The sequence below is a fragment of the Vitis riparia genome, unplaced genomic scaffold (genome assembly GCF_004353265.1).
Source record: "Vitis riparia cultivar Riparia Gloire de Montpellier isolate 1030 unplaced genomic scaffold, EGFV_Vit.rip_1.0 scaffold647_pilon_pilon, whole genome shotgun sequence".
In the NCBI taxonomy this organism is placed as follows: domain Eukaryota; kingdom Viridiplantae; phylum Streptophyta; class Magnoliopsida; order Vitales; family Vitaceae; genus Vitis; species Vitis riparia.
Genome location: NW_023269725.1, coordinates 112,588 through 125,995, shown reverse-complemented (window position 1 = coordinate 125,995; position 13,408 = coordinate 112,588). Strand labels below are relative to the sequence as shown.

The window sequence follows — 13,408 nt, the reverse complement described above, 5'->3', positions numbered from 1 at the left end:
AACCTAAGTATGAGAAATTTGATAGTTTTGAAAATTTCCTAATTTAAAAAAAAAAAAACAAATTGTATTTCTTGCTTTCAATTTAGTATAGCTAAATTGAAAAATGACATTTTCCTACTTTTGAGTATATATATAATTTCCTCAAAACTTTTCATTTTATAATTAAAATTGAAAAAATAAATTTGATTTACATGAAATTAATTTTTAGGAGTATTTGTATTGAATTAATATATATGGGGCAATTCATTACTTATGCTATAAACTTGAAGTAAGTAGAAAAATAAGTAAATGTAAGACGTGTATATTTACTTAAATATTTACAATGTAAACAACTAAGCTAGCCGAGTAATATATATGTGATTTGTGTATGATGAGTTTTATGTGCTCTTGAGAGTAATGTGTGCTAAGGTTAGGCATGATTATAATATAACAAATTTACTGTCAAGGAGGCAAATGTAATTTTAAAAAGAAATAAAATAAAATAAAATAAATGGAAATAGAATGATCATTTTCCATTAAAAACCTAATTATAAATAGCTTATTCATGATTTTTCTATACAAAAACCCCTATAAAGAGAATGTACGGTTTTGGAGAACAATCTTTCTAGGTAAGATCTAAATTTTGTAAATAGTATTTTAGTTTCATTAAATAGTTTTAAATAATTTGAATTTTCATTTAAAAATCAAAATCTAGGCTAGATGTTGTTTGAATTATTTTTTTTATATATAAAAAATAGAAATATATATACAAAAGTGGACTTATTCATGGAGACAATAAAATTCCAAATATTCAAATGTGTAGATCCATATATATATATATATATAAAGAAAATTGGAAATCCTCTAATAAATAAACCGAAAAGAAGATAAGGACAACTAGTTAAATGATTGACTTCGTTGTGGGATGGAAGAATGAGACTAGGGTCTAAGGCTTGGCCTTGGTTCGTAATATGAAAATAGAATGGCTACATGCTGCATGGTGAAGGATAGTGAAAGAAAAAAAAAGAAGAAGGTGTTTTCATGCCATTCCATGTAGCTGGATACCATGAAGGTGAATTATGAAAGGGCTTATGGTTGGCAATTGAACAATAACAATTGTAATGAATCCCACTAATGGTGAAGAGTAATTATAACTATAATAAGTGATAATAAAGGGATGACAAGTAAAATAATAATAATAAAGGGTTTAGTTGAAATAAATAATAGGAATAGTTGTTTGAGAGATTTAATTTAAATAAAGAAAGAAAAGGGATAGATCTTAACAATAGATTTGGGAATAAAAGTTTTATATAAATTGAGACTTTACTAATTTTACTTAATTTGGAATGATTAACTAAATTGATATTGGTTAAAAGAATAATAATAAGAATAATTATAATAATAAAGAAAAAATACTAAGAATAAAAATATTAACACAATATTTTAGGAATGTCAAATTATGATTTTATACAAATAACTGAAAGTAATAGTTAATTTTGATGTATGTTATGTTAGGTGTGACTTAAGAAGTTTAAGATTAAATTCCTCAAGAATTTAAGTGCTTCTTTTTGAGTAAGGGAAATTAATACAACTTTTGTAAATATGTTATTTTCAAATTATAGAAAAATGAGCTTCAAATCAAGTGGTACTTTTTATTGAATTTATTAATGAGTTTAAATTTTTTTTGAAATAATTTGCAACTCAAAAATAAATCTAATAATTGAAAAAAAATAACATATATATCATGAGTCATAACTTTACTATTTAACCTATACACACAACTATTCTTTTGAAAATTTTCTTAGTAGGTAAATAGGTTATAACTTAAGTAAGACATGATTAATAATTTTAATTATTTAATAAATCATTTAATTTTAAGAATGATTTGTAATAAAAATATTGGCCCAATTAATTGTAGATTAAATCAAAACATTGTAGAATATTATGTTCAAAATTGAATATTAAATGTGCGCATATGTAATAAAAAACTTGCTCATTTATATGTTAAAAAAGTAAAACTTTATTCATTATTCATTTTAAATAAAATACTATTGACAATTAGTATTATTCATTTAAAAAATAAAAATAAAAATACAAAGATGTTAATATCCTTATGTTTCTAATATATAATAAAATAGTATATTTTCTACTAAAGATATTATTTATGGTTTTATTATAATATTAGTATTTATATTTTACTAAAAACAATCTATTTTTTAATTTATTTATAATTACAAAATTATTTTCATTTTCAATAAGACTTCAATTAAATTTAATTAATTAATATTATATAAATTTAATTTATTTTATTTTTACAAAATGAAAATATTTTTAAAAAATATATATTTATCCAAACAAGTCTTTTTGTTTTTTTTATTTTTAAAATCGTTTAATAAAAATAACTCGCCAAATACCCTTATTTTTATAAATTTTTTATTTTATTTTTTAACTTAAAAACGGTTTTTAAGAACAAGCATGAGAAATCATGGTTGAATATTAAAATTATTTTTATCTTTTAGTAATCTTGATATCACTAGAATAAAAAAATTGTTTTATAATTAAAAAAATTTATTTATCTTTAATTTATAGATAATTGTAGATTTAATTTTTATTTTGTTAACATCACTTAACTTGAATTTGATTTTATATTATTAAAAATTAAATTTATAAATGAGTTTTTTTTTTTGTTTAAAAAAACTGTTTTTTTGTTTAAAAAAACTGTTTTTTAAAACATCTTGTCAAATACTTTTATTTAAAAAAAATTTAGAGCCTGTTTGGCAGTGATGTTCAAAAGTGTTTCTACTTTTAAAAACACTTTTAAGTATTTTTGGGATGAAAATAAGGTGTTTGGCAAATTTTTAAAAACACTTTTGAAAATCTAGAAAAACACTTAAAGTGATTTTTAGAGAATCACTTGACAGGTGTTTTTTTTTAAAAAAAAACACTTCAAAAATTTTGAAATATTCAAAAAATGCCCCCAAGTGATTCCCGATATCTTCCTTTCCCTTTCACTTATACCTCTCTCCTTCATTCTCTTCATCCATCGCTCTCTATCCGAGACTGCACAGTAGGAAGACCCTTTGTTCAGCTAGAAATCGAATCGTTTCGATTCAAGATTCTATGCCCAATTCGGATTGCAAATTATTCTACCCCAGCCTCTATCTACTTGAGTTCTTGAGAATTAACGTTGATGAAAACATAGGTCGCCCTATGTTGCCGTCAATTCCGAATGAAAATGCATATCTGAACCGTGTGGTTAAGCCTATTTACGACCTTTGTGTTGAGGTCAGGGAAACATAATGGGAACAACAATTTCAATTGAGAAAAACAACGGTCTCATTTATGCATGTTGTAATAGGTCAGCTTTTCCGATCATAATATCAGTATTCAAATCCTTGGTCTATGGAGGAAGATCATTTGATTTTCAGGAGTTGAAATCGGCAATACACCAAGTGTTCTCAATTCCTACTGTGTTTGCATCCACCAGGTGTTCGATGATTGGTCCATGAGAAGCCAAAGTAGAAGGAGGAGTTCATCGTAGAATAGGATATGGCAAACAAGAAGAATACATGAAGCCATTCAAAGTGGAAGACGATATGTACTCAATCTGCTATAAGTTGGGGTTCTATTGTGTGGGTTTTGGGTAATCATGTATTGTTTTATTTGAAAATTATCTTTTATTCAATGTTTAGTTTTTATTTATTGATTTAGATGTTTTTTTGTAAATATTTTTTAAAATTTGATTATAATGATAAAAAATTATTAATTTTAATTAGAAGAGTTTTTTTTTGAGACATTAATAGGTAATCATATATTATTTTATTTTCAAAATTATCTTTTATTCAATGTTCTTTTTTTTAGTGATTTAGATGTTTTTTTAAAATATTTTTTAAAATTTTATTATAGTGGTAAAAAATTATTAATTTTAAACTAATATATAATCAAATAATTTGTTATATCATGATTAATATTTATTTATTAATCCAATTCATTTTGTAAACATTTTTCAAATTTTATTTAAATAAAAAATTTATTTTTAGTTTTTTTAACAAAAAATATATATATATATATATATATATATATATATATATTCTTTTGAAAAGTTTTTTGTTTATCGTACTATTTTCTTTTTGTAATTAAAATTATATGTCATTTTTGGTAATTTATTAATATTAAAAGTGTTTTTATACTTATACAACATATTATAAAAAACATTATTAAAATCATTTTTTCTAATTCTCATATAATTGTTTTTCATAAAAATAAAACACTTTTATAAGAACAACACTTTTATTAGAATTACTATCAAACGGACTTTTAATTATGACTTTTTTTCTCATTAATTTAGAAACGATCTTTAAATTAAAAATTACCCTGTGCTCAAGTTTAAAAAAATATGGCTAAATAGACCTTGGAAATAAATAAATTAGGACAAATGAAATTAATTATTGGGACATGAAAATATTATATAAATTCTGGTTAAGTGATGCCGACGATCTGACATAGATATACCATACTCATTCTTTAGTCTCTAGACTTTCCTCTCTTTCACCTCTTTTTCTTCTCCCTCACCTTCTCGTTCCAAACAAATTTTTTCCCCTGCTAGCTTAGAAAGTGAAAGAAACTGGAGGTAGGAAGACGAGGCTTTTGTGTCTCATCTATGGTGGTGTCTCCCCGAAGTGGAATCTAGGGCGCGGCGGAAAGAAGGGGAAAGGCGGAGGACTTTTGAGTTTTATTGGCCGAGAGGCTAGGGCACGGTGTGATTTGGTTCGATCTCGGTGTGGAAGCTCGGGGAATCAACTTATTGCGTAGTGGTTTTGTGGTTGTGGGATTTTGGAAACCTTAGATTTGGGTCAGGGTTGTGTGGTTGGCTGATTAAGCTAGGGGCGGGGCTGCCCTTGCGATTGACTGGGTTTTCATGCTGTCAAAACCACTGCCTTGGGATCGGAAGGACTTCTTCAAGGAGAGGAGAGGAAGCACGAGAGGTCGGAGTCTTTAAGTTTGCTGCAAGATAGAGGACTCGCATCAGGGTTCTTGGGAGTTTGCTCGCCGGAATCAGCAGACTTGCGCCGTCCTACAGGTGAGTTGAATCCCACCGGGTTCTTGATGATGTCGGTTTTGCTTTATACCAAGAAAAATAGTCGGGTTCTTGGAAAATTTGGTTTCCGAGCCCTTTTGTTTTTTATGATTTGTTCCTTTTTGGTTTTTAATTTTGAATTTATTCTCTCACGGAAGAAGCACGAGAGGTCTGAGTCTTTAGGTTTGCTGCAAGATAGAGGGACTCGCATCAGGTTCTTGGGAGTTTGCTCGCCGGGATCGGTAGACTTTCGCCCCCCTACAGGTGAGTTATGAATCCGGGTTCTTGATGATTGTGATGAAATTCGTAGGTTTTGGTTTAAACCAAGAATAATAATAAGGTTCTTAGAAAATTGGATCCGAGTCCTTTTGTTTTTATTTTTTATGATTTGTTCTTTTTTGGTTGTTAATTTTTAATTTTTAATTTACTCTCTCCACGGGTCTGATTCTTTGTTTTGGGGAATTAGTTTTTGATGATGATTCTTTCATGGTTATTGTAGATCTGTGTTTTTTAGTCCATTCCTTTGTTAATGTGTTGTTTAGTTGTGCAGAAATTGTAATTAAAAAAACAGATAGTTTTTTAATCTTTTTAAGTCAAATAAAACTACCTGTAAGAAAGTTCTAGGTTTTGAATTTTTGAAGTTTCATCGTGTTCTTTGGTATTTTGATTTACCATGAACTTTTTTTACCTATCAAAAAAAAAAGAAAAAAAGAAAAAAAGGCTGGGCTAGAAATTCATAGACATCAACTTGCTCAAATCCATGATAGAAAACCCTATCAAAGCTAAAGGTAAAAATCCTCTCCCTTCTCATCCTACCATTCATCAATTCAATTATTAGAATGATTTTTTTCATGAATAAATGAACAGAAACAGATAAGTAGCAATTTTTAGTGAAAGATAACCTTGAAAATGGAAGTTTCTGAATCTAGGCTTTGGACAAAAACTGTATCACCTTGATCTCTTCTCTCTTTTGAACTTAAAGGTCTAAATCATGCATAGACTGTTATGTGCGACATATTTTTATGGTGCCAAAAACCTTTATCTTCCAAGAATTAGTGCATAACTATCATGAAATTCAGCAAAATAGAGTATGACTTAATCCACCTGAAAATTCTAGAACTAGAGCTTTGTTTTGTCATTGAGGCATTTTCTAATTCATTACTGAAAATTTTACATTATTATTTATTAGTACAGTATCAACTATCACACAAACTTGTATTTGTCTCTTAGAAGGTTTGAAACCTCTAATTGGTGATACACTCCTTTTTGCAGGGACACTTTTCTTTGCCATGAGCAATGTTGGTGAGGTGGGTAAATATCAATACACTTGAATATGATTGTCACATCATTGGGGGCTTTTGACTCTGGAAGATTTCTGATTAATGTCATTAAATTTTTTCTTTTTCTTTTGAAACAATACGCCCCTTGAAGACTTGCTTTGAATAAATAAGATTTTAACTTGTTTAGCATTGTCTATTGTTGTCTTATTATATTAGGGAGAAGAAAAAATTACACCTTGATTCCCTTATTCTCCTTTTCAATTCTATCTAGTCATCAACCTAAACAATTTATCATCTTTGAAAACTTGAAGACCTTTTACTTCTAGCTTTATCTTGCAGAAGGACAATGATTCCTGATCTATCTGAATGAGGTTTAACACCAAGAACCAGATTAGGCCTTGGACAACTCAGATGGAAATTAAATCTTGTCTGCATCACTGCTCCATCTCCAAATTGACTTGAGCTTTTCTTATTTACTGACATTCTATTTTTGTACAGATTTTTATACACTGGATCTGTAGAAATTATATTGGATATTGCACAAGATCTCCTCATAGCTACTGATCAGTATCTCTTACAGGATAAAGCGTCCCTGTGAGTGTACCATTGCCCATGTGAGTTAAGGAGCTCGATTTTTTGGATATGAATTCCTTTACTGCTTTGAATCAGATTGTGGACACATGGTGACTCTTTTATTTTTATTTTCAAGGATATATCACTGGAAAATGTTTCAAGAATGCATGAGCTTTCAGAAGCCTTCCATGCTATTTCCTTAAGACACACATGCCTCTTGTCTATCTTGGAGCAGTTTAGTAAACTGAGTTCTAGGGCCGGGTATGTGATGCTCTCTCTCTCTCTCTCTTAATCTATTTGTATCTGCCATTTCTACTAATAGCTTACTAAGGAAGAAGTTGGAAATACTTTTGGAGTTGTAGGAAGTCTCAATGGAGGCAATTGCCTGGTTGTCCACTCTAAATGAATACCCAACTAACCGAAGCAAAAGGAGGATAGCGCAATGCAAGAAAAAAAAAACTATTTTTAAGTTCATTGGTCATTTTAGCTCCCCTCCGAAAATCATGATTTTCCATTGTTAAAAAAAGCCTAACCCACATAATTTGAGGCTCTAATACAACTGACATTTGATTCTTGATCTCTAGCTAAATATATTGTACAGAAAGTGGTAGAAAATAAGGCTGCAGGTTGCTTTCAGAAAATTGGCTGCAGGTTATACATGTTATCATGTACTAGAAAATAAGGCACTAGTAACATATTAATACACTCTGCTCAATTTCTTTTTTTTTTTTTTTTAAATAGATACTTGTATTTTTATTTTTGTTGTTATCATGAAATGTAGGTTATTTACTTTTTAACTTTGGGTATAAATATACAAAAGGAAATCTATAAGTTGTACTTAATCTTACAGAACTGTAATTAACTAATACATCATTATTGGGATTGTCTTAATTTTCTGTTTTTTTTTCCTTTCTTTTTTTGAGAACAAGGCTAAAGGTCATTTTGTCCATGATCTTGCTGAGATAGTTGCACCTATCTTCATACTTGAAGCATGCTTGACCTAAGTCACCTGGAAAAAATCAGGACAATAAACTGGATTCTAACACTCCTCAAGTCCAATAAAAAATGAGAGCTTCTCTAATTGACTCTATCATGTTACTCTGCATGCCAAAAGTTTCTGCTTTCCCTTTTGATTAGTTAACAAATAATAAAAATTAATAATAATAATAAAAATTAATTGTAGGGATGTTCTATCATTGAATCTTTCTGGTTCCAGCTAAACACCTACCACAACTACCATGGATTTAGAAAACCATTAGGATTGGAGAGGTGGCAGAGCTGCCTCCTTCAACATTATTCCCAGCAGCACTGGTGCTGCAAAGGTATTAAAAGGACCTGTATCCATGGATTCAAAACCAATCTTTTGGGTTGTCATGAGCCACATTCAGTTGATGCACTACAGCCGAATCTATGATTCTGTCTTCTCTAGTTGATTTTCTTTGCTGGGAAAGGCAAAGGAATTATTCTGCAAATACCACATTCTAATAGAATGGATGTAGAGCATATGGAAGGGTGGGATTTAATTATATTGTTGATCAAAATATAAATGTCTTTCTTCTTATAAAGATTAATATTTTTTTCCAACAACCAAGGGTGTTTGATTTTTCTTTTTTCCTTAAGTCATATCAATCCCAGTTGAAAGGCACGACGAGTATAGAAGAAACTCAAATTTTATAAAGGAATTCATTTTCCTTGATGGATGTTTTCGTTCATTCATTAGAGTAACAATGGTCATACTGTTGCATCAAGACACTGGTAAAAGCTAATACAATGATTTGGAATTAATCATCTTTCTTCCACTTTCTGAAAAAATTAATCTAAGAGAGTTGTGTAAATGCAGTATATTACTGACAAGAGTAGCATTTTGCCATTTTTTTTCTTGATGGGATTCTATGCAGAAGAATTAGTGACTTAAATGGAGAGGGTTCCACTTTTCCACCCCTAAGAAGCATGAAAAGAATGTACAGGTTTTAAGTGGTATTTATGATTAAAAAAATGCTCTAAAGCAAAGTAATTCACACTCTCTAGCACTAGTACTTACATGGACTTAGTTTATGTTGCAGGATGTTGAGGGGCTGTAATATCTCAGGACCAATCCCCACATATATAGTAGAGATGACAGAATTGAGATTTTTGTAACTCTACCATGCATTTCTTTTCCTCTTTCTTTTTTCTTTTATGGCAAATTTGTTGTCCCTAAATAGTTGGAGTAGTGGATTATGTCAAGTATCATTAGCTTTCTACAGTAAGAACCTGTATTGTGGGCTGCCATGTAAGGGGCTTCCTCTTCTTGTTCCTTCCCTTTACCCTTGACCTTTAATCATTAAGGCAAATTGTGCCTTTTTTTTTTCTACATTTTTATTTTTACATATGAAGGTAGAAAAAGTAGGAAAGACAAATATTTTACAATATGGGCCAAAGCTATATTGGGAGACTGTATGTTGATGGAAATTACCAGCTCCTTTTTATCTTTTGACTCCTTAGTTGGAAGTTCTTTTTTCTCTTTTCCTTTTGCGAAGGGATCCTTTCCTCTTGTAATTCATCCCCCCCTCTTATTGAATTTGTTGGGTGGTTTATCTGTGCCAAAATACTTTTGTGAGATTAAATTGGCCCTCAAATGATAATATACACACCCTGACTTTATTATTATTAAGAATGGGGATAAATGGCTGATCTAGGGGTCAGTAATTCTATGTCTATCAATGAGTTATGCCTCTTTTCTTTACCCCTCTGTCTTCAGACTAATGACCTTTTATCTCTTGAGATTTATATTGCACCAAATTCAATTAAGCCATCATTTGGCTGAACTTCTAATTTGGTGCTTTATTATGACATTTGTACTGTTGTTTTCTCACAGAGATCTCAGCTTCAACAAGTTGAACAGAGAGATTCCAAATCTTGATGGCCTAACAAACGTGGAGGTCATGTAAGAAACATAAACTTAGGACATGTGTAATTGGAATGCATAGAAGTCTTCCCTATCTATGTTGTGTCTATCATAAAAATTGATAGAGGGGTTAAAACTATACACTACTAGTGCATTCTTATAATTGTTCTGGGGTCATACATTTGCCTGGTTATGAGTAGCAGGTATACTCACTTGCCCCCAGCTATATGGGTTATGGAGGTGGCCACAAGTCTGGTGCATTAAGAGACTGCATCACTTGGGGCAAGGGCTTTCAATACCTATGGGGATTACCCTTGCGAAAATTTCAATTTTTTCTCCATCTTCTCCTGCAGAATATTTTGAGATAATAACAAAAGTTGCATTAGTGGTCTAGTGGTAAAATAGTACCCTGCCATGGTTCATAACTAGGTTTAATTCCCTGTCAGTGCATTATTATTTAATAGTTCTTTCTACATCTACATTCATTTTCTTTAATAGGTCTTTCTACATCTACATTCATTATTATTTTGTGCTCCCCATGTTCTGTTACGTTGGAAAGCTCTAACAATAAACCATTTTTGCGTGCCGATTAGCTGTCTGACAGGCAACCGACTTAATGGAAATATTCCAGATGGAATCAAGGGAAGGCAGAGCCGCACGTATGTTTTTCATCCAGCATCTTGAGTTAATTTTGCTTGAGATTTGATGTCCATCTTTTGTTATCTATTACCTTTGTTTTTATCTACCCAACCATACATAGGTAAGGTTGTACACATGCATACACATGAACTCCCCTATACGAACACATTCATCTCTGACCTCTATGGAGTTTGATTGCTGATTCTATTCTTGCTATTTGCATCCCTCTATCTGCAATGGGTCAAAGAAATATTCTCATTAGAAAAGCTCCTAACTACTTGTTAGCTATTAGTTGCAAATTAGATTAATTCCGCATACAATCTTCTTTAGCACTTATAACTTATACAATTCTTTCATAGTGTTTTGTGTATTAGCTTTCATGGAAAGAGTCATTTATGTTTTTGCAGTGAAATAGATCTTTCTTACAGTAACTTCTCTGAGCAATCTGCACTACCTTCTTGTGGAGATAGCTTGCAAGAACTATTTCTTAGTAAACTAAACCTTGTCAAGCTTTAGGCGCAATTTTTCTTTCATTCACTGTCTACATTAAATTATCTTCTTTTTTGTTTCATTAGGAACTTGTTCAGAAGCTTTTCTGAGGAGGGGAACTTGTAAACTTTTTACTTTATAATTTGTGTGTGAAGGGAAGCAATTTGTATATGTTTTATCTTGCACAACATTGATTCTTTTCTTTTCTTTTCTTTCTTTTTTGGACCAAAGCTACATTAATTCAGAGAACTTGGTGGGTGCTTGGAAAACTATCCTTGTAAAAAAAGTGAGTACATAAAATGTGAGGTGAATTTCTTAGTTATTTTATCCTAGATGATTGGGACTTATCTTTGGTATTGAAATGAAATTATATCATCTCATCAAGGACATAACATTTAGTTTTATTTATTTATGTATTTATATATTTATCTATGTTTAATATAACTGATCACCTTCTATAACTTTTCTGTTTTCTTAAGATCCTTATTAATTACATATAAATTGTGGTGGAGAGAAATCTACTGTTGGAAATGTTGTTTATGAAGGGGATCAATATGAAGGAGGTGCAGCAAAATTTCATCCTATGATTGATTATTGGGGATTTAGTAGCACTGGACACTTCTGTAATAAATAAGTATGTTTTGGTGTGACACAAGCTTTGGTGTGACCATGTGAGAAGGATAATAAATAAGTATGTTTCCCAACTATTGCAGGAAGTAGGAAGAATTTGTGGCAACTTGAATATAATTATAAGTAGTCGATAGACTCAAACTGGCCATGACCTAAATAAAAAATAATCATCTGGAAAACATAAGAATACATTATCACCAGACACTCAAAAGTTGGAGGAAAAATTTCTTGGACAATCAGAGGTAAGAAGCATAAACTCTGCACCAAAAGATGTATTATGTACAGCAACTAGTTGAATCAAGAAGCCTTCCTCTTCCAATAAACAGGTTTTTTGGGATATATATTACCAAAATGAAATATTTGATTAAAAGGATTTTGAGCACATGCCCTTGGAAGAAGACGAATCAAAACCTAGCATCAGACATTATTTTCAAGTTATTTCATATTTATAGCTTGTTGGGTATTATAAATGAAAAGGTTTGCAATAGGTTTGGTGGAGTCACATGTATTGTTTATACTATTGTTTAATTCTATTTTCATCTATCATGTGCTAATATGGCAACTTATTATCATGTCAGGTTTTAATGCATGACTTCATTATAAGATATAATGTCATGGCACCTATGCTTGGACTAGTCTCTTATTTACCCATATTGGAGACATACTTCATTAATAACCTAGCAAGGTATTAAGTTGTTCTTGCATTACCTCATTTGCAGTTTATTTTTTAATAATTGGTGTATTTTTTTCACACTAACGAAAACCAGTGTAAGGAGTTTGCAACTGGAACTCAAGTCTTGCATTGAGGAGTTTGAGAAGCTTGACAAATTCCATATGGAACAAATGGAAGAAGAGGTTACCGCAAGAAATGCCCACATACATCAACAGAAAGTTGGTAGTTTGGAATGTTTTATGGTAGCTAAGAGCAGTGCAGAAGAATTTTCAAAAACTGATATTGTTGAAGGTATGTGCATTAGTCCTTTGCTTCGCTTGATTTGATATGCACTTTGATTCTATAATTGCTTGATCTGTTCCTTGTGTCTTCTTGAAAATTTATTCACTTTCCAAGTTAGGTTCAAATAACTATTTTATTCTCATTAGTCATTTTTCTAAGTAAAGATATTGACGTTAGTTATTTTGTATATTTTAACCATTTTTTTTTAGGATTTTAATCTTTTTTTCTTCTTATGCAAATAGATGTATTATTTGATCTCTCTTGGAAAGAGCTTTTCTGTCTTGAAGAGTAAGACGTGTTTGATCATGTATGTTCATTAATCAAAGGTTTCTCTAATATCACTATCTTGTAAATTAAATCTTAGGGAGAGTCCTAGGCCCAATCTGAGCGTTCTTCCAAAGGTGGATTCTCCATCTCGAGTTACTTACGATTTGTTGATAATGTACTGATCCTTGATTGGGTAGCCTCACATTGGATTGCTTTTAAAACCTATACTTTTTTGCTTCTCAATATTGTCCTCATTCTGGGGTCTAACATTGGTTTCAACAACTCCAAGGTTGCTTGAACTGCATGCTTGAATCGGATGCATTACTCTTACAAGTTTTCTAAAGAGCGAAAGAAAAACCTATTGTCTAATAATGAGACCCTGATATTTGGCATTCTGAAAAGCTTAATCATCGGTTTTTGGTTGCCATATAACTTATGGTATGCGGTTACTGATAATGTTATTGATTTTATTTATGCAATTCATCCAATTATTGAAACCTTAGTTGTTGACTTGAGGAAAATGTCTCTTAGTTGCAAAATTACATTGAAAGTGGTATCATGCGTCCTTTCAACTGTTCTTGTAATAAAACTTAGTAGATATTTATTCATTATGTTCCATGTTGCTATTAACC

General features: G+C 30.7%; 1 protein-coding gene and 1 long non-coding RNA gene across 6 annotated transcripts; both read left to right on the top strand.

Moving 5' to 3' along the window:
* Positions 1 to 4,552: 4,552 nt before the first annotated feature.
* On the top strand, positions 4,553 to 6,899 carry LOC117910206. Of its 5 annotated transcripts, none has more exons than XR_004650581.1 (4): positions 4,553 to 5,059; positions 5,215 to 5,320; positions 6,329 to 6,363; positions 6,835 to 6,899. It is a non-coding gene; the product is annotated as an uncharacterized LOC117910206 (long non-coding RNA). The 5 variants fall into 5 exon arrangements; XR_004650583.1 differs by having other exon boundaries at positions 6,663 to 6,892; XR_004650582.1 differs by having other exon boundaries at positions 6,676 to 6,891.
* Positions 6,900 to 6,922: 23 nt separating this feature from the next.
* LOC117910205 (probable LRR receptor-like serine/threonine-protein kinase At1g07650) lies at positions 6,923 to 11,145 on the top strand. The gene is made up of 7 exons (XM_034824266.1): positions 6,923 to 6,950; positions 7,046 to 7,170; positions 8,808 to 8,870; positions 8,973 to 9,044; positions 9,767 to 9,835; positions 10,390 to 10,455; positions 10,843 to 11,145. Exons 2-7 carry the CDS (start codon positions 7,073 to 7,075, stop codon positions 10,949 to 10,951), a joined length of 477 nt encoding a protein of 158 aa, XP_034680157.1. The 5' UTR covers positions 6,923 to 6,950; positions 7,046 to 7,072; the 3' UTR covers positions 10,952 to 11,145.
* Positions 11,146 to 13,408: the final 2,263 nt, after the last annotated feature.

Coding starts and splice junctions, on each gene's coding strand:
- LOC117910205 (XM_034824266.1), top strand. CDS start 7,073: ATGCATGAGCTTTCAGAAGCCTTCCATGCTATTTCCTTAAGACACACA. Junction 7,171..8,807: donor AAACTGAGTTCTAGGGCCGG/GTATGTGATGCT, acceptor GATTCTATGCAG/AAGAATTAGTGACTTAAATG. Junction 9,045..9,766: donor ATGACAGAATTGAGATTTTT/GTAACTCTACCA, acceptor GTTTTCTCACAG/AGATCTCAGCTTCAACAAGT.